The 27,803-nt window shown below is 40.7% G+C and overlaps 2 protein-coding genes across 9 annotated transcripts; one reads left to right on the top strand and one right to left on the bottom strand.

The window, feature by feature from the left end:
- Nucleotides 1-986: 986 nt before the first annotated feature.
- POLR3F (RNA polymerase III subunit F) lies at nt 987-6,785 on the bottom strand. Its single transcript, XM_021540236.2, has 9 exons — nt 6,708-6,785; nt 6,187-6,304; nt 5,813-5,880; nt 5,601-5,668; nt 5,219-5,331; nt 4,537-4,680; nt 3,096-3,203; nt 2,236-2,427; nt 987-1,664 (listed from the first exon to the last, which is right to left on the bottom strand). The coding sequence occupies exons 1-9, from the start codon at nt 6,761-6,763 to the stop codon at nt 1,587-1,589; spliced, it is 945 nt and encodes a 314-aa protein (XP_021395911.1). The 5' UTR covers nt 6,764-6,785; the 3' UTR covers nt 987-1,586.
- Nucleotides 6,786-6,800: 15 nt separating this feature from the next.
- DZANK1 (double zinc ribbon and ankyrin repeat domains 1) lies at nt 6,801-27,705 on the top strand. Of its 8 annotated transcripts, XM_021540241.2 has the most exons (22): nt 6,801-6,884; nt 7,807-7,931; nt 8,563-8,716; nt 9,639-9,756; nt 10,051-10,147; nt 10,909-11,018; nt 11,557-11,642; nt 12,302-12,419; nt 13,348-13,461; nt 14,417-14,509; nt 16,482-16,604; nt 17,324-17,485; nt 18,090-18,303; nt 21,584-21,687; nt 22,904-22,975; nt 23,886-23,982; nt 24,778-24,866; nt 25,900-25,980; nt 26,520-26,647; nt 26,981-27,055; nt 27,266-27,362; nt 27,459-27,705. In XM_021540241.2, the coding sequence occupies exons 2-22, from the start codon at nt 7,823-7,825 to the stop codon at nt 27,471-27,473; spliced, it is 2,256 nt and encodes a 751-aa protein (XP_021395916.2). In that variant the 5' UTR covers nt 6,801-6,884; nt 7,807-7,822; the 3' UTR covers nt 27,474-27,705. The 8 variants fall into 8 exon arrangements, 7 of the variants coding, with proteins under 7 accessions (XP_021395916.2, XP_077638071.1, XP_077638073.1 ...); XM_077781945.1 differs by having other exon boundaries at nt 27,266-27,705; XM_077781946.1 differs by lacking the exon at nt 6,801-6,884 and adding an exon at nt 6,952-7,047 and having other exon boundaries at nt 27,266-27,705.
- Nucleotides 27,706-27,803: the final 98 nt, after the last annotated feature.

Consider the following 27,803-nt stretch of genomic DNA (forward strand, 5'->3'; position numbering starts at 1 on the left):
CTTTCCTAAGAGCCCTTCTGCCTCTGTAGAGATATGCATCCCTTTCACCTGGAGACAACACTGCAGCAAAAGGAGAGCCTGCTGAAGGTGCTCACCTCGCTGGGACAATCAGAGTCCTTCCATGGACTTGCCAGCTTATCAGGTGCTCATTGTTTGCTCCAGTACACGCTCAGCTGCTCCCACACAAGCAGCCTTTGCCTCTGCATCCATACCCTCCCTGCATGGACAGGAGCCATGGGAGCTTTTTTTATTCTTCATAAGGCACCCTCATTAGCCTCTGTCCGCCATGCTGTAAGGGAAGTGGAAATCAAGCAAGATTTGAACACTTTCGTATGTGATCCAGACTGCTCTTAGTGCAAACTCCTGGATAGCATTGAAAATGCTGATGTAAAGTATTACCCTTATGAGGTAAACTGTTCCAAAATCTACATTAACCCTCTGTCAGGTTACCCAGGCTGCTGCTAACTCAGCCACAGAGGTACTTTCCCACCACCCTCCCAACACATTGTCCAAAGGGCTTGTTTTCAGCCAGGCACACTTGAAAATAGCCAAATGCAACAAGCCCTGTGTTGTGCTTGACCTCCAGATTGTTCCCCATTGCTGGCAGAGCATTGTAAAGATACTGAGTATTGTGGAGAGATCCACCCTGGCCAGAGCCAGCTGAAGCCACAGGCAGCAAGTGGTACAGGGGCCAGCCTGTCTGTGCACAGCCCCTGTGCACCCCACCCTGCCTCCTAGTGTGCCATTCCAGCCCTCTGTTTCTCTGGATGCTGGAATCTATAGAAATTTTCTCTGTATCATCAGGCCAGAGGAACCCTTTCTCTTGTGGAAAACATATCTTCCCAGAACACCTCTACTCAAAATTTCAGCGGAGCCATCCATGTATGTGACACAGCTGCAAAACACACCACCAGAAATTTGATGATGAAGGAATAAATACAGCAGATGCATCACCAGGCAGAAACACAGGAAATGAAACAGAGATGTACATAAGAAAAATCAGGAATTTAATGATAAATAAGCAGGTAAGAAAGATAATAAACAACCAATAAGTGTTTGACATATTCAGTGTCTGTCTGACATATTCACAATCTTTCCCACATCAGATTCATAGTCTTCAAATAGATGGAAGCTATCATGGGAGAAAAGTGTCAGCTTTAGAACTTAAGCATCCATCAGCAGCATTAATCTGAAAGCAAAATTTGGGATCTCATTCTTGGTACCACTTGTTGCAAGTTTTTCTGATCAGCTGTGAGGGACTGATAAATGTTAAGACTAAAATGTCTCAACCTCGTTTGAGCTTTATTTTGAACTGTCGCTTAGAAATCTGTTTTGTTAACCACCTTAGTTGTCATCTCCAACTTTGGTTGAAGAATGGATCTACATTTCCACTTCAGCCTTGATCTTCAGCACTGACTCCACTTCCAGTCCACTCCCAGGATAGTTCACACAACTGATACATTGCTGTTTTGTCATTCCATTTCCTGAAGTTGCTTACAAATTTAAAAGTCCGCTTTTAAAAAAAAGCAAGCTGCTTTGTCACTTTGGCTGTGAAGGATGAATCCAGTTTACGGTTTTCTTTCACTTTAAAACTCCAACCACTCTGTCATATAAATACAGTTTGATGGAGAAATCTCACCACCTTCATGACAATCATCAAAAACCTGCAAAAGAAAGCCCTGTGTCAGCAGAGTAATTACGTCAAGTTGGATGGTGCTTGCTGTGTGTAACATGCTCCCATGTTTTCTGCTTCTTTCCCAGAAGATCAGCATAAGCCTAACAGAGGCCAAAACCTATGAAGTCTTATGGCAGCTCTGAGGGAAAAGAGAAAAACAGATCCCACCACAAAGGATCATACTGGGAAGTTTCACCTACAAGTCAGTTCACAGGCCAGGGAGGAGAGACCAAAAGCTAGACAGAAATAATTTAGCTTGATAAAAACACAGGCAAACCTGGGATAAGAAATATAATAAGGCTACACTTGACAGCACCCTTTCACATACAGTCCAGTAAAGAGACAGACTGTAAGTGGAGAACACCCGGCAGAGCAGGTGTTCAGACCAAATCCAGAGCTTATTACACCACAGCTAAGGCCTCACAGAAAGCTTTTAAGCACAGCTGGCTTAGCCCCGAGGCTGACTCGTGGGCAGAACTTGCCATGTGCCATCTGGCCACTGCAGGCCTGTGTTCAAGAGCTGCATGCACCACTAATGATACACAGAATTAGTTACTCACAGGGCAGAGTCCACAGGGTGTCCTGACCAATCCAGTGGGCTGGATGAGAGGACTAACAGCTCTGTACAGCCTCATCTGCCCATCCACACTGCCCACTGTCCCCTCCTTGGCAGCAATAATGGTCATCTCCACTTTGCCATCATAGATCAGAGTATTCAAGATGGTCTCAATGTCTTCCATTGATAACTCTACCTAAGAAACAATTTGTGAAATAGATGTTAGGAAAGATGCATGCCAGTTAGTCCTGCAAGGAGAAAAGGACCAAACACCATAGAGTTCTAACCTAGTCCAGAAAAAGACACCAGACTCACTGGTGTGCATATGCAAAAAAAAAAAAAAATACTACTATCTCCTACCTCCTGAGCACTTCTGATTTGCACTAGCCTTGGTCTTACCAAAAATAACTTCCCTGTGCACCTGAGATGTCTCCACCAGCCTAGCACAATACAGTTCCAGTTTTGCAAAAAAAAATTGTGAAAGAAGAAAAATACAAGACTGCTAAAGATATACTTGTTGATGGTGACCAGTAAAGGTGGGGTAATTTTCCCCTTCTTTTTCTCCCTCCCCTAAAATTCCTTGAAGTACATAAGTAAACCTAGAAGAAATTATGAAATCTAAACCAGCCAAGACAGTTAACAAGGATGTGAATGCTAATTCTTTTACACATTTTTGAAAACCCACATGCAGAAGCTATCCTGGTATGCCCCCAAAAAGCAATGAAGCCACAAAGCTCACCTCCACTACACAAGCTGTGGGGTGCTAAGACACTTAGGAGAACTCCAGCAAGTGTGCAGTACCCAGCTCCTAGAGCAAATCATGCACTGCCAATTAGAATAGTAGTGAGATTAATCTGTTCTGACCTTACTGATGCCCAGTTCACAGATGTATTTCCACACCTCGTGGGATGAGGCAAATGAGCTGTTCCTCTGTATCATGGGGTTCTGTTTGCTGTCTCGAGCTGCCTCTGCCTGAGAAAAAGCAAAGTTACTTAGTCAGCACTCACTGCCAAGAGTCCCCTTCCTAGTTCAGTTTCAGGCAGACTCAAAACCAAAATTTGTTTTCCATTTCTGGGACATGTTTAGCATTTAAAGCCACGTTCTTCAGTGCACAATGCAGTGCACAATCAAATACAATTTTATAATAAATGACATAAAATTTACACTGTCATTCAGATTAATATGAAGGAATACCAGCATTTGGCATTTTGTTGACAAAAAAAAGTTTCTGCTGTACCTAGAGCCAATTAAAAATATATTGTAATGGAATAGACACATGCTAGAATCTGCAGACATATTTAATGAACCAGGGACAATTTAGACTAGGGGCAATTGTCTTCTAGGCAGAACCACCTCACTAACTGCTGCCTTACACCCTCTCAAAAATGGGGTGCCCTGCAGAAACTACAGTGGCTTTTCCTACATTTTTTGGTCCTCTGGTGTTTGCTGCCTGGTTTGTGTCCTAGTTTAAGACAATTATACGGGGTGGAGACTCCAAAATGAGTTATCTCCCCTTTAGTTTTAACCAATCTTCTTCCACCAATAAGAGACAAAATGAGAGAAGATAGAAAGGGGAAAAAATACTAAATAAAAGCTAACGGCCTCTGCAGTTCCTGAACTTCCATGAACAACAATTGGGGGGGGGAGAGGGACAAAACCAAACTTGGATAATTTTATTTAAAACAATTTTTGGCCAAAAGGCTCCTATGCTGCCAAAAAAGCTGGAAAAAACTTCCGGCAAGTTGCAGATCTGCCCCCTCCTGGACAAACAAACGACAGGTGCTGGAAAATCGTGGAGAGACGACCTGACTCCTCCTCGGCTGGAAAAGGTATTGCAAAATTCCCTCTGGAGCAGCTTCTCGGGTATCGACTTGGAGCTCCGCCCCAGGCAATCCCCTCGGGCACCCAGGAAGAACAAACGCACTCCCCCCATGATTTCCCGTTTCTAAAGGGATCCTGCACCTCCCTTCCAGGATAAAACACACAAGTTCCTCTTTCCTGGGTTGTTTGTCTTAGGGACAGTAATACTCTTGGGCAGGCTGGCACACAGAAGATAAGGAGTACACAATTTTGGGTTATCTAGGATAGGCTGTCATTGGACCTCAGGGATAAAAGGCTTCCCTCCTTGCCCAGGGTGGAAAAGTACCCATCATTAAATACAACACTATTCCACCTACTGTGACAAAAATAATAGTCCAGCAGAGATTTGCCAATCTAGCTGCAATAATGGCCAACCCTTATGGAAAACCTAAGCCTTGCTTGGCACCTGTTTACAAAACAAATGGCGGGTGACTTTGGCACGTACCTTACTCTGCAGAAACTTAAAACACTGTTGGTTTAACACCTCCACAAACTCAGACTCGAAGTCCTGGTCACTGTACCAGGCCCCCCCAGTGACGGAGCGATCGGGCTGCAGGTTATACAGCATATAGACCTTCTTCTTGGATGCCTGTGGGAGGGAGATGTGCAGCTCTCAACAATTCCTTCCTTCATAAGGAAGGACTTGTATCCAGATAATCTGCAAAAGAGGTTTATTACTCTTATACCTAAGGCACAGCAAGCCACCTGACTCCAGGTATCCTGAACCTGTTTGTCCCTCAGGTAACACAGAGATAAAGAGAAGATCAACTCATTTTGATTCCTAATCATTTTAAAACATAGTGTTGGAAGACTAGATGAACCCAGCATTTTCACATGAACACAAAAAAGCCACTGCTTTGCTATGTCCAACTTCTCCACCCACACCTGCTTTACCAGACCCAGTGAGAACCACGTAAGTGAAGACAGCAGAGAAGCTGACCTGTGGAGCCAGTATCTGCTGCACCTCAAACCTGCACACTAAAGGTACAGAGTCAAACACTGGTGCACAGCCAAAGAGAAAGCTGGAGGTAAAATGAGGTTTCTCTGTCCCCAGGCCCCTGTTACAAGCATACAAAACATGAAGCAGATGTTTGAAATTGTTACAAAGAGAGTCACAAAATACTCACTGCCACAGATTTAACTGCTTTAATTAGTTTCTTGCTTTCCAAGTTTTTCAGTATCTTGTTGATCTCTGTTAAAGGCAGATTGCTTTTGTACCTAATGTCCCTGCTCCAAATACCTGTTAAAAAACAGAGAAGTGAACAAAAATAAATAGAAGAAACCATTTGTTTCCACATATACCAACCAAAAGTCACATCAGAACACTGCTTGGGTTGCTTGTCTGCCACTCCCAGCAAAAGGGAAGAAATGGAAGAGATTAGGAAACAAGCAGGTATGGGGCATTAGATTTTATATTTGTATTGTCTGAGCAAGCATTTGTGACTTTGGACAGAAATGGTCCCATAAGCAAACAAAGTTAGTACCATTCACAATCATAATTTAAAGTACCTTTGTTGCCTGCGTCCTCTATGATTTGGTAAACCAGCTTCTCTTGATTGTCAGAACCTTTCATCTTACTGTAAAACAAGACAGACACCAGGATTTTTGAAAGGTCCAAAATTTGAAAGAAGTTTGATTTGTTTAAAACAATAATTGAAGTTTCATTTGTTTTAAACAGGAATTGTGTTCCAAACATACTTACCCAGCAGACACAGACTTACCTTGCATTTTGGGAATCTTTGATTCTGTACAGGAGACCTGCACTGCTCCTCAGAAGGTCCAGCTGCCCCTAGGAGAGATGGGCACAATGCATTTACTTTCCTTCAAACAGCTTGTTTCAGAGGGTATTTTAGAAAAATATTCTGAAATTCTAGAGCAAAACCATTGTTTAATGTCAACTAAATAAAGAAAAATAAAAACTAATGTTTCTAACCACTGGAAACAGTAACAGCCTTGAGGATATTTTTTTCCCCTGACAAATTTCCACTTATCATCAGCTATCAGAAATAACAAACAGTTCCTGACCCTCCCCATCCCTAATGGGCCTGTGGTTATGTGTGTGCTGAGGAAGATGAGGAAGGCGGGCTGTCCCTACCATGGAGAGCAGCCTGTTGATGGCCACAGCTCTCTGCTGGGCTTCCATGTGAGGCATGTCATTCTGGATCACCTGGTCCGTGATGCCATGGGGGAACTGGTGGCAGAGTTCAATGATCCTGCAGGAGGAGAGAAGCGACTTTAAAAGCCATGTTCTGCTGCATCCAAACCGTACTGGAGTCAGGATGGAAGAGGGTGACAAGAGCAACTCCGGGGAAAAGTATCCATCAATTACTTCTTGAGGGAGCTCGGCACCAATCCCTGTGCACCGTTTCCCTTTCCAAGACCAGAAAAACTCCGGGACAGCCGAAAGTGACCTGACCCAACCCTCACTGCCCCCTAAGCACCTCCCAGCACGAAGCTCCCCGTGCCCCTAACAACCCTCTCCTCCAGCATCCATTTCCTGGTTAACACTCGAGCGTCGAACCACCCCACAAAGGTCCTGAACGACAACGCCCCGCCACGCCTGCTTCCCCCAGCCCCAAAACCCGTCCTCTGCGGCCTTCACACAGCCACCAGCACCTGCTCTCGATGTCCATGGGATCGGGCACCTCCGGCTTCACCTTCACCTCCGCCATGGCACCGCGGGCTCCGGCGCGCCGAGATGACGTCAGCGCCGCGCCACGGCGGCGGCGGCGTCCCTGGAAACGGAGCGGCGGGCGAGCAGGGCCGCACGCCGGCGGTGGAGCGGGCAGAGCTGTGAGGCCGCGCCCTGGAGCGGCGGGGAGCGGGCGGGGTGGCGGTGCGTCCCGCCAGGGATGCGATCCCAAAAGGCTGGAGCGGAGCCTGGGTGTGCCAAGGGCGTGAGGGGAAGGCTGAACGCCCGCTCGGGTCGGGGAGAGCTGATCGCCCGTGCTTGGTGGTGTGTGTCAGGGGATGGACCAGGCTCTGCTCCGGGGTGCCCGAAAATGAGACAGGAGGCGACAGGGAGAATCTGGGACACGGGAAGTGCCGCACTTGCACGGGAAAGGTTCACCCTCGCCCTGTAAAGGTGGAACAGATTGCCCAAAGAGGGTGGGGAGTGTCCCTCACTCCTGCATTGATGAGTAGCATCAGAGCTGTTTCTGGAGCCCTGGAGGTGGTGACAAAACCAAATCCTTGTAGCACAGACGTGTTTCCTGGCCCTGAGTATCAATTCCCAAGATCTGGAGTACATATCTTTGTTTTGTAAAATGTCATTGTATCCAAATGCAATTTTTCACTCTTGAATTACATGCCATGATAATGACTATGTATATCAGGATAAATCAGGTTTTCATGGATATATTCTGGATCCACATGATATCTGGCATAAGCTTAAGAAACAGCTGTTTTTCTTTAGTCCTTTCCAGGGCATGCTGTACTCAGGTGGCCATAGTGGGACGAGGCTGGTTTCACATATGACATGGTGAGGGTGGAGATTCCTGTCCCTTACTCCTTCCATGTATCACTGACATGAGGTGCTGGAGCTGTTCTAGCTCAAACACACAGAATCACAGTCACAGGATGGTTTAAAGAATCCAGTTTTCTCTCTTTTAAGAGAAACAAATGAAGACCAGGAGTCATGCTAAATGACTGTTTCTCAGTGCATTCTTCTTTTTAGTTAAATGATTGTCTGCCTTTTTACTTTTCTATTTTAAAGATCACTGCTGAGAAAAATGACAGCTGGCTCTGTCTCAGCTCCTCAGATCATCCCACTTCGAATCCCACCTCCAGGGAAAGCTCAACGGGAAATAGACACAAATACTCTCATAGAAATAAAATCAGGTATGCACAAGAGCTTTAACTCCACCTCAAACCTGTACTTATGTGTCCATTTGAAATATTTGGCATTTATACTTTTTTCATATTTAGTCATGATTTTTGTAGCATGCATTTCATTAAGGAACTTAAAAAGTTAACTAACAGGTTTGATGCACCAGATACACTTGCATGTAATTTTATTTATCGCAACAACATTACTGACATATGTGTAGCAGTCTTAATTGCTTCCAAGGCCAAACTTTTAAGCTGTTGCATTTGGCTTTGACGGCAAAAACAGTTCTTGAAAGAATCATGTGCCAGGCTCACTCCCAACATTGTCGTTACAGTTTTTGAATTATCACCTTTTGCTGTGGCAGAAAATACCCTTTCTGTTGTTGGAATGGACAAGCTGCTGCAATGTTTGTGTGCAAAATCGTTTTACAGATACTTTTCTGTCAGAAATATTGCTTATAATGAAATTGCTTTTGTTGAATAACTGATATTTCATGGAAGAAACAGTTTTGATCCCAAATATTTGGTCTCTTATGGAACTACTTTATTTTCTTTATGTGAGCAAAATCAAGCACTGTAGTGAGTAATTTGTTTTTCCAAGGTTGCCTACAGTCTGAGGAATTACTTTTTCTGTTTCTTTCAGATACACCTGAGGCCTCTATTTATTACACTTTAGATGGAAGCAAACCAGAACTCATTAGGAAACCTGGCTATGGACCACATAACACTTTGGAGTATAAGGGTCCTATCATATTACCAGTGGGGAAAATAATAGTTAAAGCCCTGGCAGTTACAAAGTGAGTATCCTGTTTTGGTTTATTTTTGGCAAGGGACAGACATCCCTGTCACAGCTTGTGTTGTCTAAAGCGTTCCATACCCTGCAAGTGAGAGATTAGCCTTTCCCCAGGCAGTTTGCAAACTCGTGAATAGCACTGAGTTGGCTTTCTCAGGATAATTTTTATCCATCAAGTGTTTGTGTGATTGGATAACCTCTTGGGTGTTTTCTCCTGGACTCAGAGTGTCCAGTGATCCTGGAGGCTGTGGGTGAGGAGGTGATGTACTGAGAGCTCATCCTTTGGAGTGTGACCATCAGAAACACCAGAGAAACCAGGCTGGTGTTTCTGGGGTCATCCAGTGGTTCAGTGGATTTATAGAAGCTGGTTTTCCCAGGAATTTGTTTAGCTTCTCCCAAAGGATCACAGAATGCCGAACCTCACAGCTTAAGTATACAACGTTGGTTGAAGCAAAAATACAATACACGAAAAGAAAACTGGATTTTGCTGCACTGCCACTGACTTTGTCAGAAATAACTTCATGCTTAGAGACAGAGAAAGGACACATCATTTCTCTGTCTGTACTGTATTGCATTATCTTTTATTTCCAAGGGAGCAGGAACTTCCACTCCACTTGGAGATTTGTGTCTGCTGTTCCCTGTTAGCAGCACCTGCAGTCAGCCTGTGCTTGTGGCTGCACTGCAATACAACAACATTATATAACACTCAAAACCTAGGCTTATATTTATTTTCTTGCCATCACTGCCTAGACTAACACTTATTTGCAGTCTGTTTATATTAAGACATTTTCATAGATTCACTATAATGATATAAATAAAAGCTTGGAAGGGATGTTCCACCTAATAAGCCACATCCATCAGTGATTTTCATGTTGCAGCATACAGGTCTGTGTTGGATTCTTAGCTGTGGGAATATTGATTTTCAGGGACTACAGGGAGAGTTCAATTGTGACAAAGGTGTTTGTGGTAGAGTACCAGCAACCAAACATCCTTTTCCCGGTTGAAGATGATGACAAGAATTTCCTAAAAGATATAGCCACACAGGTAAGTTTTGGAAATTGTAACCCCTTGTGTGATTGTAAAATGTTGTATATATGATATTACTTAGAGATTAAGCTTTGACTGCCAGTTTTATTCACATATATAATTTTCTCTGTTTGCCCATCTTTGCTGCTTTGGTCCTTTCTGTAATATTAAAATTAAGCTTTTCGCATGCTTGCATTGAAAATAAATACCTTAAACATGTACTTTTAAAATTTTAACAAATAACTATAGCAGGAGAGGATGAGAGCAAAAGCAAAAAAATGTATTTGTAATTCAAATGGAATTACATTTTAGAATAAGGAAGGTGGAACATTTACTACAAAACCTAAGAAGAATAGACTGAATGTGGAAATCAAGCCTGCCTGGGATGAAACATCCCAAGACCTTCAAGGTAAGTATCACTTCATAAAACTGAGATAGTCTTCTATTCTAGCAGAAAGTTGCAAAGAGTTTCCCTCTTGTTTTGCTTGTAAAATGTGGGTAATTTTAAAATCCTCTCAGAAGACAGAGCATCCTGTGGAAATTCCAGTTTTGATTGCTCAACACTGCAAATAGAGAACAGAATTTACTTTGCATACATTTCACATGACTTCTTAAAAACATATTAAAACATCAATCATTTCTCAGCAACACACCAAAGCCCTGTCTGTATTTCCCTTTGTGCCAGAAGATGCTGTTAAATTGATGGGATTGCAAATCCTTTACAGAGTTTCTTTACTGATGTTTGCTTGCAGCAAGATTCCAAAATAAATACACTGAGCAGAAATGAAAGCTTCACCCAGATTTTCTCTGTAGATAAAGTCTCTTATTCCTTGGCAACAGCAATGGGACTGTTTTAGAGCAGGTAACTGTATTAATGTTTACTCATTAGTTTACTCTTAGGAGCTGGGATTTTTCTTCCTTCATGCAGGAAGGAAGAAAACTGTAAATAAATTAAAATACAAAAGTAAGCTCTGTCAGAGAAGTGTGGGGGTTCTCCTAGTTTAATTTCCTGTGATTCTATGCAGCTTATTTGAACCCAAAATGTGCATGCCAAATATGTTTTTGATTATGCTTAGTGAGAGTATGTAACATTCCTGTTTAGATATCTATTAACTGCATGAAGTGGGTGACAGTGGAATAACAGGATTGTAATTTTAATCTTGGAAACAGACAGGCCTTCTCACAGGTCCCCTCAAGGACCTCAGCTCCTTGCCAGTGGTTTGGGAGCTGCAAAGCACAGAGAGAAATCCACTTCAGCACAACCAGTGGAGTCATTGCAGGTGAGCAGAGGGCTAGGCGAAAGTTGTGCAAGGCTGTCATCAGGACAGAGGTCTAAAAAAAGGAGGTGAAGATTGGTGATCTCTCTCAGCTAGTAATGACTTTGCCTGGATTCTACAGTCCTGATTTAAATGCATTGGTAGTGATCCACTAGAATGGGAATGCCCAAAGCAGGACACAGTTGTCAATATGGACAAAACCAGGCAAAGGAAATCAACACTGACTGCATTCCTATTAATTCTTTCCTAATGCATTCCTGAATCTGCAGTTAGCAAATACTTAGTGCTGTTTGTTGGCAAGTTAATATTGAAAACTCAATATTCAGTAATGTTGTGGTGGAAGTACATAGCAAGGCATTGATTTATTTTTATTAGAAGAAGCTATGTAGCTAATGGGGGAATCAAGGATAATAAGTACTCCTCAAAGTAGTGCATTTCAGTGCAACTTATTTCAAATTACATCTGTAGATGATTTTTATATTTCTATATGCATTTTGGAAATATTTCCTTACTAAAACATAAAGAATTACCTCTGTTTCAGTTTGCAAGTTCCTCTGCAGTGACTAGCCAGAAAAGCTCAGCAAGCACACAGGTGTCAAGGATCCAAAGTAAAACAGATTTCCTTAAGTAAGTGGCTTCTCCTTTTAATATACTTGTCCTTTTGAAAACATCTGATACTTTTGCAACCAAGCTGATAATACTGTGGGCTTCTATAAAAATTAGGAAGGCAAAGACAGACACTGGCTCATAGCTGCAGAGTATAATCTAGATAGGACTTTGAAATAATAATAAATATTATATATCTATCTGTAATCTAGATAGGACTGTTTCTTAAATGTAGTTTTCAACTGTCTGTTATCAGCTGCCTTATCATCCCTTAAAAAAAAACCTGTCTTTTCAAATGGTAATATACCCTCAGTGCTGTAGGTGAACACTTCTCACTGGAGTAGTCTCACAGAACATTAATGCTTATCAGTATTGAAAAAGTTGTGTGATCGACATCAGTGGCTCCCCATGGTGCAGCAGTGAGGCCTGACACAGACTGCCTGTCAGAGACCTGTTTACCTCCCATAATGAGGAGGAAGGTATAGTAGCCAGAGAGCTTTCTACCTTGCAAAACTGTTTAGAGTTCAGAACTCTGTATCAGGGATGTTGGGGTGGTCTGGTGTCCCACCACAGCTGGGAAGTCAGTGGCCTAAGTCCTGTCACAGCCAATTGCAGATTATTCATTATTATGCAGCAGTGAAATACTAAACCAAGCTCAGGCAGTTTGCTCTTATTTTCAGATGTGCACATTGTTCTGCCCCTCGCCTGTCTGAGCCCTTGGCTCACTTCTGCCAGAAATGTGGATCTCCTCTCCCCCCTGTGCCAGTCCAGCGCTTCCCAGTCCCCGAAGGAACACAGGTCAGCAAAACATCCTAGCAATCCACACACAATCCACTCTATTGGAGAGAGCAGCAGCCTCTGCAAATTACACAGTCAGTGTTGGCAAACCTGTTAACTACTCACACCTTTGTTTCAAAGTTCTGCTCTAATTGCTTTGTTCTGCTCAATACCTTTAGCACTGCACCCAGTGAAATTCTCCAACAATGGGTGAAATCGACCATAGATTTCTTCAAGGGCTATGTATTCTAATAAGGAAATAATAAGGAAAACAAAGAACATTTGCCTATATCAGGAAATTATTTTCCTATATCAGGAAACAGTACCAGTCCTGAAACTTTAAATGGTGGCATGTGTGGGCATATGCACCAAGTTTTTGGAGTGGTGTGTGTAACTGTCTTCCCTAAGCTCTTCCTAAGAGATCATAACTTGATCTAACAACTCAGTGGTGTGTTTCCCTCCCTGTATCATCAGAGAGTTGTCTGGTCTGGGCAATGCTGTATGTAGTTTTAAGTAATGGACCGAGATTCACCACCTCCTTAGATTAGGTTCATAATTAGGAGAATTTCAATTACCTGTATGAAGTGGGTGACAATGGAATAACAGGATTGTAATTTTACTCTTGGAAACAGAAAGAAAGCTTTCTCACAGGTTCCCACAGCACCTTGCCAGTCCTACTGTATTTTATAATATCTTTTTCATTTTATTGAAAATTACCTTAGTACCTTTCTGACATTCTCTTTCCAGATGTCTTAATATTTTCTCAATATGATCCTTTGATCTTTAAGGATCAATATCAGCATCAGTTGCTGTCAATTTCTATGTTTCCAGTGATATTGCTGCTGATGTAGACTCCAGCTAGGAAAATACTGAAATCTTAATGATAATTAATAATCTTAATGATCTCATTGTGGTTCTTAACATAACTGTGATGTGGCTTTTCCTTCAGATGGCACTGTGCCTTGAATGCAAACATCTTGTGCCAATGAATACACCCATTTGCATTATCTGTGAGGCACCAATAGCTCCACAGCTGCAGCCCCAAAACAACATCTGCGTAAAGGTAAGTGAGAATAAGTAAAACAAAATAGTGATTTAACTCCTGGCATGCATTTTTTTAACAGGTGACTTCATTACAAATATTTTGATCCAGCCTCACTTTGTATAATTACATTATGGACAGCTTTAAGAGTTAGCGGGATTTAAAATAGCTTGAATGGAAAAAGGGATTAAAGGTTCCCCAGTACAAGAAAGACATGGACATACTTCCCTTGAGAAGGAAGGAGCAGCAGAGGCAATGTGTGTGATGAGCTGACCTTAACCTCCATTTCCCTGTGCTGCTGGGGAGGGCAGGAGACAGAGAATCAGGAGGAAAGTTAAGTCCAGGAAGGAGAAAGGAGTGGGGGAAAGGTGTTCTTTGAGATTTGGTTTGATTCCTCATTTTCATACTCTGATTTGATTGGTAATAAATTCAGTAAATTTGCCCAAGATGAGTCTGTTTTACCCCTGACAGTAATCAGTGAGTGATCTATTCCTGCCCTTAAACTCATGAGCCTTTCATTATGTTTTCTCTTCTCTGTCCAGCTATTCTCCCCAGGAGGGGAGAATAGAGTGGCTTTGGTGGGCACCTGGTCTTCAGCCAGGGTCAACTCAGAGGTCTTTTAAGGCACCTCAGAGTACTGTGGTATTATATTATTGTTAATAATTGTCTATGCAGATACTAGGCTGTTTTTTTTTTGTGAGTATAATGACTGAGCAAACTGAAACCAGAGTATACAAAGACCTGGAGATACTGATACTGAATATCCTGAGGAAACTGTACCATAATTTTAAAAAAATAGTCCCCATAGATGAGAGGCAGCATGGCCTAACTAAAGTGTGAAACAGCCCAGATTTGATGGATATCCTCTTTCTGCAAGGCTGAATAACCACAGCATTTTGTAAGATCAAGTCTTCTTTGTCTTTTTGTTGATAGTTTTCAAATACTATGTGAAATGCATTTTCTCTCTGTTTAAAAGGGCAAAGTCATTTGTCAGGTGTGTGGCACAGGAAATCCTCTTCACCACAAACACTGTGTAACTTGTGAGAGCAAACTGCCTGAAGTACAGATGGTAAGATTTAAATCACACTGGGTGAATCAAACCACAGCAGAACATCCTTTATCTCTGGAAAACTGAAGTCATGTTCCCATATCCCTGTGTTACCGAAGCAGAGATTCTCTCCCCAGTGTCATATTTAAGCCCAGTCCTCCCACAGAAGCTCCACCACAAATGTCCAGCTAAACATAAGTGTCTCATGGACCTTCAAGTTTCTGACATGGCATGGAAGTCAGGATTGTGAATGCCACTGAGAAAGCTCAGAAGGCTCTTAGAAAATGGGTAGTCTTGACTCCAAGACTCTTGTTTGTGTCCAGATTACTTTCAGATGCAATAGAAAAGTTGAGTGAATACACCAGGAGCATCATTCACACTGATTTCAGTTATTTTCTGAAAACAGAATATGCCTTTGCATTATTTTTCATATCTCCACTTTTACATTATTTTTCTTATCTCCACTTGCTGCTTCTCCTACATGCATACAGCTACCATGCTTGTATTTGGCTGTGACTCTGCACAGAGGTGAGAAAAGCACTGAAATATTACCCCTAAAATTGCTCTGTTTCAATTCCCTGTTTAGCTTGATTCCTTAGTAAAAATTTATTTTCAGTTCTGAAAAAACCTTGTATGAAAAATGCCTGGTACATTTCACTTCTTCGGGTTGTGGCAAATACAAAAATGATAGATAATAATTGTTTGCAAGTTAAAATCTTCTGATTATAATGATTAACATCCTAAGTTCTAAAACTGTCTGTAGCTAGAGGCAAAAGTCTTTTGTATAGCCACATAAGTGTAATTTCAAAGTGAATTTCAGTAGGATTCTGTACTTAACTAAGATAAATGTAGGTTTGGCTGTATCACTGAATGCAGATATGTGTGGAGATAATGTGGAACTGCATATGTAGTTAGGCAGTGACTTGAATGTGAGAATGCAGATATGTGTGGAGATAATGTGGAACTGCATATGTAGTTAGGCAGTGACTTGAATGTGAGACCTGTATTAGCTGAGAAAGTTAAATGCTTACTAAGAATTATTAATAGTAATCAGAAAAATTGCTAATAATAGTGATTAATTAGTTATAAGAATAATATTTTAATAATATTAATAATGCTGATATCATTATTAATGACTATTAAATAATTTATATTTAGAGCATACTTAGACTTGTGTTTTTCTAAATTTTATTTTCCAATGAACTCCCAAATTACATTGTTCAAATTGCAGTGCAGGCCACAGATTAAAACAGGGCTGTTTTGTGTTTGCTTACTTGCTGTTATGGTGTAATCAAAATAATTTTCCTTGGGTTCTGTCCCCTATCCATATTCCTGACTTGTAGAGAAAATAAACTACATAAGCCTTAAGGCAAAACCTGACAAAACATTTTTAAGTCCTGTTTGTCCTAACTGGGATCTGCACTTAAGTTTCAGATGAAAAACCTGTTTTGCTTACTCATATAAGTTAATTGTAGAAAAGTTGGGTAATATATATTTTGCACAAGGCAAAAGAATGCAAAAAATATTTATGCAGCAAATTCCAAACTGTGAGGAAACTCTGCCTGAACACATTCTCCCTGCTATATCACTAAAAAGAAAGGTACACGGAAAACTGTGTGTTGGATTTGAAAATGCAAGTTTGTCAGTAGAGAAGCCTCTATCTTAATTTCATCTGTACTTATATATAGGGTCCTATTAATAAATACTCAGTTTAAAAGCACACCATTGATAAGGTTTTTATTTTTTAGTGCTAATTCTGCTAAAAATATTTTCAAATTAATTAATGCTACATTTTACCATGGTTTTGTAATGAAAATTGCAGGTTAGTTCCAAGTCACTCTGTGGTTCATTCTAAGCTGTAATAATTCTTTTAGGCTGAATGTTACTTCATGTTGCCAGAGCAGCTTGCTTTCCTTTGCTTTCCCCTTACTAGGCTTGTGGGCTTTCCTTCATGAGGAGCATTTTCTCCCTAATGCTTGTTTTGTTTAACCAGCCTGTGTTTGGAGGAGACTCCTGCCCATCTCTGCAGGGCCAGCAAAGGGAGACGGCTCGGTGCTTCAAGTGCAATGGCGTCAACCAGAGCGACGCACGCTTCTGCGCCTGGTGTGGGGCCAAGGTCTGTCCTGCTGCCTGTGGGGACACACCTGGGGCTGCTTCTCTGCAGCAACGGCACACTTCTCTGTGCAAAACTCCTGCCAGTCAGTAAACACTGTTATGATCCAGATACTTGCTTAGAGCATAGAGGATTGTGTACAGAAAATTGAACTTAGAAGACATCCTGACCCCACATCAGTCAGTGACCTGAGGGTTTGGAGTTGCAAACAAATTATTATGGGTCAACAAGCACCAGATCATTGCATCAGCTGAGATGCAACAGCCCTGTGCTCAGGCAAAGTAACTTAACCATCAAAGGTTAAAGTATAGGGTGAGGCAATGCAAGTTTTCTTATAACAGCTCTGAGTTCTAATCACCTATACAGGCAATTACCAGATATGAGATGATGCATGCAATTGTTTTGACTGAAGGCCTCCTTAACTTCAGTAAGGACAAGTACTTATCTGCTGCTCAGTAGAACTACAATCAATGTAAACAATTTCCCCTTTTACAGTGCTTCTATCTAAGATCACACTTATGGAAAATTTACTCTCTGTGAGTTGAATGCATATAAAATTTGAAACACTCTCCTATATGCATAAATAACCATTAGTCCTGTACTGTATTAGGGCACTCAGGGTGGTACTTTACTTCTTTTTAAATTCATTCCTCTGCTCTTACCATTCCTTAGTCATTCATCCTGTGTTTCTCTAGTGACAAATGTTGCATTGAACTTTCCAGCCTGGACCTCCTCCATCCTACTTTTCTTGTTCCAAGTGTGGTACCACCAACCAGCCCTATGCTCGATTCTGCGTGTTCTGTGGTGTCTACATAGAGCCCCCATCCAGACAGAGCTCTCCTGGCAGTCCCATGGAACGTGGGGACTCCCTGGGGTCCTCTCAGGTAGGACACACAATGTTACAAAGCCAGGTTTGAAATCAGCTGAGAGGCTGCTCCAGTGGGGGTATGGATCAGCACAACTCCATTCATTTCCTTGGGACAATGCTGTGGGCTGGGAGCACAAGGAGGGAAAAAATGTTTATTTTGCTTTCTGCTGAAAATCAGCCTTAGCCCAAGGCCTCCATCCAGCCTCTTGTAAATGGCAAAGTGAGAAACAGTCAGCCTTTCAAAAGTCTTAGCTCTTCAAGTAGTTTTCTCTTATTAGCTGTGATTTGTGGTCTGCTGATACAAGGTATTCTTTCACACAAATGTAGTAATTGTTTTTAAACTGTTTTAAGAAAGAGCCCAATACTTAGCAAGGCCAGCTTTTGCCCTACAGAAGCATATACATCCCCTGGCAATCGTGAAGAATTTGGATTTTTCTTGAATATTTGTGATAAGTTGCATTGTTCTTACAGATTGGTAATTAAAATTTTAAAATTGCTAATTATTCTTCCTGCTAGCTTTTTCATTCCCTTACAATTTGGTGTTCTGGTTAGTTATGTTTGTAAGCCATTGAATGATATCTATATTACTTACATTTTCCCTTCTCCTCCACCCCCCACAGGCAGGGGTTGCCTGGAAAACTTGTCCTGTTTCCCTGCCCAAATCAAGGGCAGAACTAACAGAAAGAGAAGATAAAGGAACCCAAACCATTGGACTTTTTTACCCATCCAGCAAACTGTTGGAAAAGAAAGCACTTGAGCTGATTTCACAAAAAGAAAAGGTGGAAAAGATGAGTGATCATAAGCCTCTCCTGACAGCCATTAGTCCTGGAAAAGGTTAGAAGTTCTAATTTTATTACTTCTAAACAATTTATAACCTTGCTTCTTTTTTTTTTTTTTTTAATATTATAGTTTATGAAATGTGGCATCTATAGGACACTGATTTACATCTTTACAAGTCTGTGTTTCCATCAGTCACTTGTAAATGCACTGCCTTTGAATTCAATCGCTGATCTCCACCAATAGCTACAATAAAGCAATCAGCAATAGCAAAATTTGGGTTACTGAGCCCTGTGCAGCCTTACTGATTTGGTAGCAGTTTGATTTCTTCAGATCCCACAGGACTGGAAGCAGGTGTCTTGTATTTGAATTGGAAACCACTGAACAGCTCCCAGTTCCCAGCACTCACCCCAGCCCCTGCCATGTGAACTTCAGGTATAGCCGTGATGGCACCAGCAGAGATATTGATAAACAAAACTCTGGGACGCAGGGGATCAGAGCTCTTGAAAATATGATGAAGCTTGTCTACGTGAGGAACTTGTTTGGGGTGCTGTTGTGGAATAAATTATAGAAGCTTCAGAAGCAAAGAAAACTAAACTAGAGGAAGGGATTCTCAATAGGATTATGAAACCACTCATTGAAGAGGTTTTCCTCTCACAGACTACAGTAGGAGCAGTATCAGTAGTGCAGACAACTTTCTTTCACAGCAAGTTTTGTGGTCACTTTGTGGAATCACTTGGCTGTTTGCTGTCATTAAATGCTTGCCATTTTTAGTTTTGCAATCCTGAGAAATCTTCAGCTTTCTGGATCCCAAACCCTTGAAGACAACCCATCAGTATTAATTAGGGATCTAATAAATGGCTCAGTGGGCAAAATTGTCTTTAATCTCACAGGGCAGTCCAGCTGGGCAATCCATAGAAAGAGTTAATTTTAAATTATTACAGCACCAAACTCTGGTTTAGAGGAGCAGTTACTCTTTTGGATCTACTTTCTCATCTAGCTCTCTTCAGCAATCAACCCCTCAGCTGTTACCAGAATTAATTTTCTGTTGGGTAGTAAAAGTTGCTAATGAATGTTAGAAATTTCTCTTTTGACTCTGGGTGTCTGTATTCAGATGGACTCTGATTCTTAAAATAATCACTGGGAAAATCTGTTTTCCTCCTCTCTTCCTCTGAAATGTGACATGTTTTCTTAGGCATCACTGTAGGAAATACAATACTTGACTCAACATGCCAGGGAGCTTAATTTAGTCAGAGATAAGAAAGGATTGGCCCCTAATGGTGCCAAGAAAAAAGCGAAGTCACACTGAATATTTGTAGATCTCTGTCAGAAGTACAGCTCTTGACTTGTGAGTGAGAACTGCTCACTGGGAAATGTTGGGCAGGAATTCTGAGATTCTTTTGAATTATTTTCATTTTTATCCACTTAGCTGAGATAACTGTTGAAGTTGCACCGTGTAATGTATTCTCCTTTAGATCCTGCCAAGGACTGAGGAGCTCATTTCATCCCATAAATCAGTAAATGTCTCTTATGGTAATTTCATGCTGAGTTGTATACATGGCTTGAAACTTATCTGTATCAACAAGACCATGTGTATCACCCAGGAAAATCTTGTTTATATATGCCAAATATGACAATTATTTCTTCAATCAAAATAGGATCAGACATTTGATATTAAAGTTTTTAAATACAAGCAATTAAATAACATGGTGGTGGTTATTATTTCTTGACCATATCAACTATTAACTAACCTTCTTTTTATGTGTGAAGATTAAAAAAAATATTAAACAGTTAAGAAAGAGGCAAACAACAGCAGCACCAAAACAGTAATCCTCTGGTGTATACTGCATTTCTTTTTTTGTTGTACTTTCAGTCTGTTTTGAACAGAAACCAAGACATTTACCAGGTAAATTTTACAAAGAATTTCCCTTTTCTACTGTAACAAAGGTTAAAGCAGTGTGATATAGGTATAATCTACTATTGGCAGCATGGATCCAGGTATTCCATCAATGCTGCTAAAAATCCTTCAAGCTCTAATAGACTATCAACCATGCAAGAATATGTTCCTAACCATCTGGATTTTTTCAAATAATATCTGGGGATCTGGGCTAGTTATGAACCACTTTATTGCAAATAATACTGACTTCTAGGGAGAGATCACTCACCAAGTAGTCTATTTCAGATGTTTTGAATGCTGCTTTCAGCTTGTATTAGTTTTTGCATGAGACCACAGCAGGGAGCAATTTATGTTTTTCTGTGATTGCTTCATTTTCTATTCATTTAAAGCTGATTAACAAGTAAGATTTGTTGGTTTAGTTTATCATACCATCATTTGTCAACCTTGAGTCTTCCAAGCACAAAACTCCTTGTGCCCTTGCCTTATCTTGTAAAAGCCAGAGCAGCACTTGCCTTCTGGCTTAGTCTCTTCTCACTGTTTTAAGCTTCACTTAACATGAAGGAAAGGATAAGGTCAGAGCAGCTGCATTGTGTAAGTTAAATGAGGTTACCAAGCCTACACAGTTTATTTACAATAAAATGAATCATGCTCTGTATTTACCTTGTGGATGCTAAAAAGGAAAATTAGCCAGATCCTGAAAACAATCAGTTAAAAATGAGAAGAAGTCAGTTTGTTTTTTCCTCTGATGAAAATAAAATGTAGCTCTGGAATTGCCTGGACAGGAGGTGTAAAAGCTCTAAACAGCTTAAGATGAGTTTTTAATCCAGGCACAATCAGCACCTCATGTTTTGTGCGTTCTATCAGCTTAAAGGAATGCTGACTCTCTCCCAGAGATCCTGACAGGCAAAAGAGCAGGAATGCTTAAGCTTTTAATATTCTCTCACATATAAAATTGAAAGGAATTCACTTGGAGGATAATTTACACAGACCAAAATGTTGTATATCCTGAGTTTCTGTGTTTGCAGTTTTCAGATTTGGATTATTGTTCCCTGTCAGTTATGCAAAATCAACTAAAAAACAGATCAATAGCACATAATTGCTTAATTGTAATATTCTACTTCTTTTGTTATGATATAGAATGGGGTGAGATTTTTTCCCTTCACACAGAACCAGTTTTGATTCTTAAGAATCATTCCAAGACAAGGCTTTGTGGTCAATAGAGGGCCCTAAGGATGAATTGTGACTATAGACTAAACAGTGTTTCACCTGGCTTTTTAGGGTATAACTTCCTTCTCATTTTCTTGATTTGATGAATTTTCTACAGATTTTTTTTTTAATCTCAGTGAAACTGTGATATCTTTTAAATCTCCCATCACTTGACTAGAAGGAATGTTAATCACATTTTAAGGATTTTTCTCCTGCTTAACTCCCTGTGAACAGGTTACTGGAGAAAACAGCTGGATCATGTTTGTGCTCATGCACGAAGCTATGCCCAGAACAACCTTGAATTCAGAACACTGATTGGAGAACCTCAAATGGGAAAGGTAGGAAGAAGCTTGTGAGTGGTATATTCCTATGGAGTGTCATAAAAACATTATTGCTGCTGCAATAAACTTTTATTTTTCCAGTGTTTATGCTGCATAAACACTGGAAAAATAAATGTCTCCCTTTTCTTTAGATGTAGATCCGTCTGTGTGTGTGATTTGTCTCATTTTGTTGTTCCATTTTTTGGTTGGTCTTTTCCTGAAGACTTTTTTCTTCTTTTTTCCCAATGGCAATTCCTATTCTCACCCAAGAGCTGTAAGGGGAGTGAGAAACCCTTTGCTCAGCTGCTTTTAGATAGTAAGAAGGTGGAAACCTTCTAGGACTCCTTCCTGAGGAGTAGATACTCCAGCAGATACTTTGTACCTGATTTCTATATTCACTGAGACCTATTGTCCACCAGGATCTTCAGAAGCTACAGTGCAACCATAAGAGAAAAACTGCTTAATAGAACTGAGGTACAGTCCATTGCAACTTGTTTCCTCTGCTAGACGATTGAAAAGGATAAGGCCTGAAGAATATAAAATTGCCTAGGGAAGGCTATTCCTGCTGCTTCTTGGCCTTTTGTCAGTTTATTGTCTTAAAAGCAGTGCCCCCAGAAGTAACAGAAATAGTTCAAAGCAGATGCCAACTGAGTTTAATGCTGCTTTTTCAATTTTTCATGTGGATTAGAAATAAAATCAACCTTACCTCAAAATTCTCAATCAGCTGCAATATAATCTTCATTCCACTTCTTTATAATCCCCTGTGCACTCATTTTTGTATGGCTTCCATAGACTTGTTTCCAGCAGTACTGTCTCAAGGAATGGATACACAAAGATACCAAAGTTTTAATACAGACTGTCTTCCCCAGACTGGTATGCCTAAAGCAGCCACCAGTTCTCCTGGGTCTGGGAGTCCCAAGAACAACACAGCCTTTTATGCAGCTACAAAATCTCAGTGGAGAATGCCTGAACTTCCATGAAATGCAGCCTTATTACAGTTTTGGATTCATTTGGTGTTTCAGTTGTTGTGAAATTTCCAGTTACTCAAAACACACCTGCCTGTTTCTCATTGACATGGGAAGTGTTGGTACAATATCACAAGGAGGCAAAGGCTACATATCTTGTGCATTGGCTGCACAAGAAACACCATCACCATCAGCAAGAATTATTCTTTAAAGTACTTCTGTGGGGGTTTTTTTGCTAAGATATACTAATGGCTGTTCTTTCCTTCTAGATCAATTATGCCACCGTCTCTGAAGATGACTATGAAGTCACTATTACATTGAATTTCGCTGCTGTTAACAAGGTCAGTTCATGAGATGGGGCCTGTTGAGAGGCAGCTGGTCTAAAGCTGTCACTAGAGCAATGTAATGCTGATATATTTTAAATACAGGTCTAAAGAATAAATACTTTTGTTCTGAGGGTGTTAACTTATCTCTTCAGAGAAAAGAATCTTTTTATTTCTCTGTTGGAGCTAGATGAACAGGTATCCTTATCTGATTAAGTCAGACTTCATGGTTATGTTGCTATCATCTCACATTTTGTTAATTTGCTATTAGTATTAACTTTCTTCTTTCAGCTGATGTTGTCTAATGATTCTAGCACCCCTTAGCTTTTGATCTCAGATCCTGCTTTTCTTCACCCTGGAAAGTGTGCTCTTAAATACTAAGCTTAGTAATTTCCAATAGTTTGGAGATACCTTTTGTCAGAGCTCCTATTAATTCTATTCAAAATCTGAAATGTCTATCTCAGGAATTACCATGTTCCAAAAATCACAACATATACATTTCCAGCTTTTCAAGATGAAAATCTACCATTTCAAAAATCCAAAATTCAGACTGTGTCTCTTGTGTGGAATCTTGGAAAGTTTACCTTGCCATATGAGACCTGGAAAACTGTATCACATAATTTCAGAAGTGAAATTCCTCAAGTGGTAGAAACACTTTAATTTGATGAGAATCTTAATTTCATTAATTGAGGTTGTACTGATTTTTTTTCCTAATTCAAAAGAAATATCTAACACAAAGTTCAGAAAAAATTGCTATATAATTTTGCCTCAAAACAGACAGAGTTCAATTACGTATGATAATGGCTTGTGGTAATTTGACACTGATATTCAGAGCCTACATATTTTCTTATATGCAACATGTGCCACTAAGATTATAGCAGCATTACATGATAATCTTAGTAACTGCCTGCATTTGATGATTCTACAGGATATTCATGCTAACAAAGCAGTGAAGTTCAGCAAGGATTACCTGAGTGCTGGAACAGAAGCCACAGATGGACAGGATGGCAGTCAGACTAATTTTGGTGAGTTTTTCTCCCTGTCTTAGACCATAAATAGAGCACTCAGGAATACAAAAGTAGTACTTGGAAGCTTAGACGCAAAGGCAGGCAAACATTCTGTGCCTATTTAAGTTGATCTTTTTTAAGTCTCAAAATATGTCCAAACTGAGATTTAAGCAATGTACAGACTCTCTCAAAAACTCCTGGGAACTTCATCCCTTGCGAGCTGAGGAGACCAGTGAACTGCAGCCACAGGTCACAGCAGTGTTTTTATTATAACATTAAAACTTTAGATGTTTCACACAATCTTTTACAACAGAAACCATATCAATATTATCTCTACTTCTGAGCTCTGCCAGGCACTGTCAGATCTGGTGTATTTGGCAGAGATGAGAAATCATGAAATATATTAATTCAGAGATGTTGTTTAACTGCAATCTCCCACTGGTGTCAGTAACAGCTCAGCATTTTGGGCATCTCATATTGGACTTAGGTTTTCATTAAATCATCCAGTTGTAAAGTCAGTATTACAATTCAGGAATTTTTATAGCATAATTTAACATATTGATTCACATGCAAGTTTCAACCACTTTGTGCTTCCAGTCTGAGGCTTGGCAAGAGGCAGTCACTGCACTGGGAGCTGTGCAAACCTTTTGCTAAAACCAGTTTATACTGCAACAAGTATTTAATCACTTTCTCATGTGGAAAACTGATAAATACTGCTTTGATTTTGGATAAATTATTTCCAGATCTCTCCTACAATTTCTAGTTAGGATACTGACTTTGCTTTGAATTAACACTTGTTTTCCTTTCTGGTAGGCAGAGGTGATCATAATCTTTTCTATTCAAGAGGCAAAATAAATAGAACCAAGTCAAGAACACTCATGGGACAGGAATGTAAGCCCTCTGTAAGTATCTTCTGCAAATTCAGGAAAAAAGATTTCTAGAGCAGCACTAACATGAAGGAGGGCATCCAGGCGTTAAAATATAAAGGTTTTAACCCTGACTGAGGCAGGGGATAAAAGTCCAACTTAATATAAAACCTAAACATTGGTAACTGACATTTAGTTCAGAACTGAAAATAACTAATTTGTTTTTCTACTAGGAGTTTAATTAGATTTTTTTCTCTCATTTTGAACCCATTCAATTTTGACACTGCATTAGGCCTAAGGACTGCTGCAGCAATTCTCTTAGAGATTCTTTTCAGAAGCAACATATGGAGGCATTGTCATCTTTCCTTGACTTTACAACATAGAGGCCTGGTTTAATACAAGAAGCAAGAATTTACTTTCACTAGAGACCATGTTTCCTGAAAGAACTGTCTACTAAAGGGATTGTCAGTAATGACATGAACGATTTCAATCTGAGCTTGTATCAGTCAGCCAACTCAACAGGTGGGAGAAGATACAGTGCTCTGTGATATGAGTCCAGAGATAAAAATGCTTGGTCAAGTGACTGAGCTTTCAAAATGAGAAAAGGTTGAAAGCTGGGAAGAAATAAAAGGAAAAGGTTTTAGATTTAGTTGTTTGTTTGTTAAGATTTAGTAAACTAATTTCATGGAGGCAAAACATGCACATTTTTAAAACAAACTATTTCCACAAGCTCTGGAAGCTTCAAACTTTATTCCTAAACATGTAGCCATGTTTAATTTTACTGTGCTGAGCAGATCTTTGTACAGCCCTGGAGAGCTGCATTGACATAAAGTGAATCATTTGCAGACACACTTGCTGAATGAAGACCTCAGGAGTGAGATATTAGCCAGCATTACCCAACACTTGCTCAGGTTCAGAAAGACATTTCCAAAGAAGTCAGGGATTAGTAACAAGAGGCTCAGATACATCAAATTCATGTGAGCATTTTGCACTTTCATTCCAAGGCAGGGTCTGGCCCACTTGTATTTTCCCTGTGTAAAATGTCCCTGGCTGTTGTGTGTCTCCACAGCCAGAGTCTAGACAGCTGCTGGATGAACTGGGTCGAACTGGGAAAGGAAGAATCACCTTCATAGAGCAATTGCTCAATGATGTAAGTAACACTTGCTGAGGTTTCCTTTTTCAACTTTTTAGCTGTTTACTGCATGAATATTAGCCTGGAATGCAACTTCATCTTGATGATTAGGAGGCAACAACCCTGCAATACCAATCTTCAGATTGCAAGAGCATTTTAGAGAAGATAGGGCCTGTTTTACATTTATAAATGTTTTCCCCAAATTTCTATTTGGTGAGTGCATTAGGCAGTCTTCTCTGGGTTTGCCAAAGCCAAACAAAAAAACAAGGTATTAGTTTTATAATTTAGGATCAAGTCCTCTGTATAGCAAAAGCAAGCATAATCTCTGTTTCTGCTCTGGGAACTGATTTGGTTAACACACATTTACTCTGGCTTTAAGGAGATGACAAACATTTTCAGAGGAAAGCAAAACAACACACTTTGAACCTCTCTCAGTATTGAGTATTTGGGCAAATGAAGCCCATTTGCCAACTTGAACTGGCATAATACAAAAGCAAGGTTGAAGCTGAAGAATCTGTATGGTCCTAGCAGCCCTCTTTGCCTCTGCTGTGTTCCAGGGAGCTGACCCCAATTCCCTGGGCGAGGAGGAGCGCCCTGCCCTCACAGTTGCTGTCCTGAACAAGCACACAGGAGCCATCTCCCCTCTGGTGCAGAAAGGGGCAGACATTGACCAGCAGTCAGGGCCGTAAGTGAGCTCTGATCCTCTGCCTCGGATCTTTCCAAGCTTTACTGATAAAAATCTCACATGACCCACCTCTCCTCCACAAATATGCTCCTTTCAAGGACAGTATCCACACTCCCTCTTCCCATTGCCAGCTTTGAAGATTTCTCCTAACTTCTGTTATAATAGCTGCTGTTTTATTCACTTCCTTCCCCCACCCACTTCAACATAATATGATAAACATCACCAGAGCCTGCCATACTTCTAGTGTGTTCTGTATCCTCCTATTCATTTTCCCAAGTTTTATTTGCTAGGTTTCCTTAGGTAATAAGTGCATTGCTCATTCCTCCTGTGCAGGCAGAACAACACAGCTCTCCATGAGGCAGTTCTGCTGGGACTGGAGGGAGAGGAGTGCATCCGAGCCCTGTTATGGTAGGTACTGTGGCTGGGCCTCCAGCTCAGCTGCAGACCTGCTGGGCACTACTGGAGGCCAGAGCCTGCCCCGTGTCCCTGCAGGAAGGAGCATCCAGAAATTCCAAAGTTATTCCACATCAACATTCACCTACAAGCCACTTAATCACTAAGTGCAGTCACTTGCACTGAATCTAAGCAGTTTAAAATCAATGTGTTCTGTATTTACAGCTGCAATGCAAGTATACAAAAGAGGAATGCAGCAGGGTACTCAGCGCTGGATTTGGCTGTTGCAGCTGGAGATAATAAGATTATTTCACTGTTCCAAGTAAGTCTGGACAGAGAACACTGAACAAACTTATGTGACATTGGAACACTGTTCTCATCAATGTGTTATTACAACAAACTTTCTCCCCAAATAAAGCTGAAGGTTCTTTGACTTTGGGAGCACCTGATCACGTGTGTCCAGTTGTCTGCAGGATCCACAATCCTGTGTGATCAGCTTGGGCCCTGTAACAGTCAGTTTCTCCAAGATTGCCCCGTTCCTTTCCAGCAGTTCAGAGCACAAGTCCCCTCTGACTGCACTCTATTCTGCAAATTTTCTTTTCCTTTCCAAACAAAGGGACAAAACAAACCTTCCCAGGCACAAATAAATTTCAATGTCTCTGAAATGTCTATAATGCCTCATGAACACTGCTTACAAGAGTTTGACACTTGAGCAACAGTACTGCAAGCTGTAACTGATGAGCTTAGTTTCCTTTTTCATGTT

This window comes from Lonchura striata, chromosome 3, assembly GCF_046129695.1.
Source record: "Lonchura striata isolate bLonStr1 chromosome 3, bLonStr1.mat, whole genome shotgun sequence".
NCBI classification, from domain to species: domain Eukaryota; kingdom Metazoa; phylum Chordata; class Aves; order Passeriformes; family Estrildidae; genus Lonchura; species Lonchura striata.

What these genes read in the sequence shown, in the direction of transcription:
- POLR3F (XM_021540236.2), bottom strand. Translation starts at nt 6,763, where the DNA reads ATGGCGGAGGTGAAGGTGAAGCCGGAGGTGCCCGATCCCATGGACATC. An exon ending in AAAGATTCCCAAAATGCAAG is followed by an intron (nt 5,669 to 5,812) that starts GTAAGTCTGTGT and finishes CTTGTTTTACAG; the next exon opens with TAAGATGAAAGGTTCTGACA. An exon ending in AAGCAGTTAAATCTGTGGCA is followed by an intron (nt 4,681 to 5,218) that starts GTGAGTATTTTG and finishes TCCCTCCCACAG; the next exon opens with GCATCCAAGAAGAAGGTCTA.
- DZANK1 (XM_077781945.1), top strand. Translation starts at nt 7,823, where the DNA reads ATGACAGCTGGCTCTGTCTCAGCTCCTCAGATCATCCCACTTCGAATC. An exon ending in TGGCAGTCAGACTAATTTTG is followed by an intron (nt 23,983 to 24,777) that starts GTGAGTTTTTCT and finishes CCTTTCTGGTAG; the next exon opens with GCAGAGGTGATCATAATCTT. An exon ending in ATTGACCAGCAGTCAGGGCC is followed by an intron (nt 26,648 to 26,980) that starts GTAAGTGAGCTC and finishes CCTCCTGTGCAG; the next exon opens with GCAGAACAACACAGCTCTCC.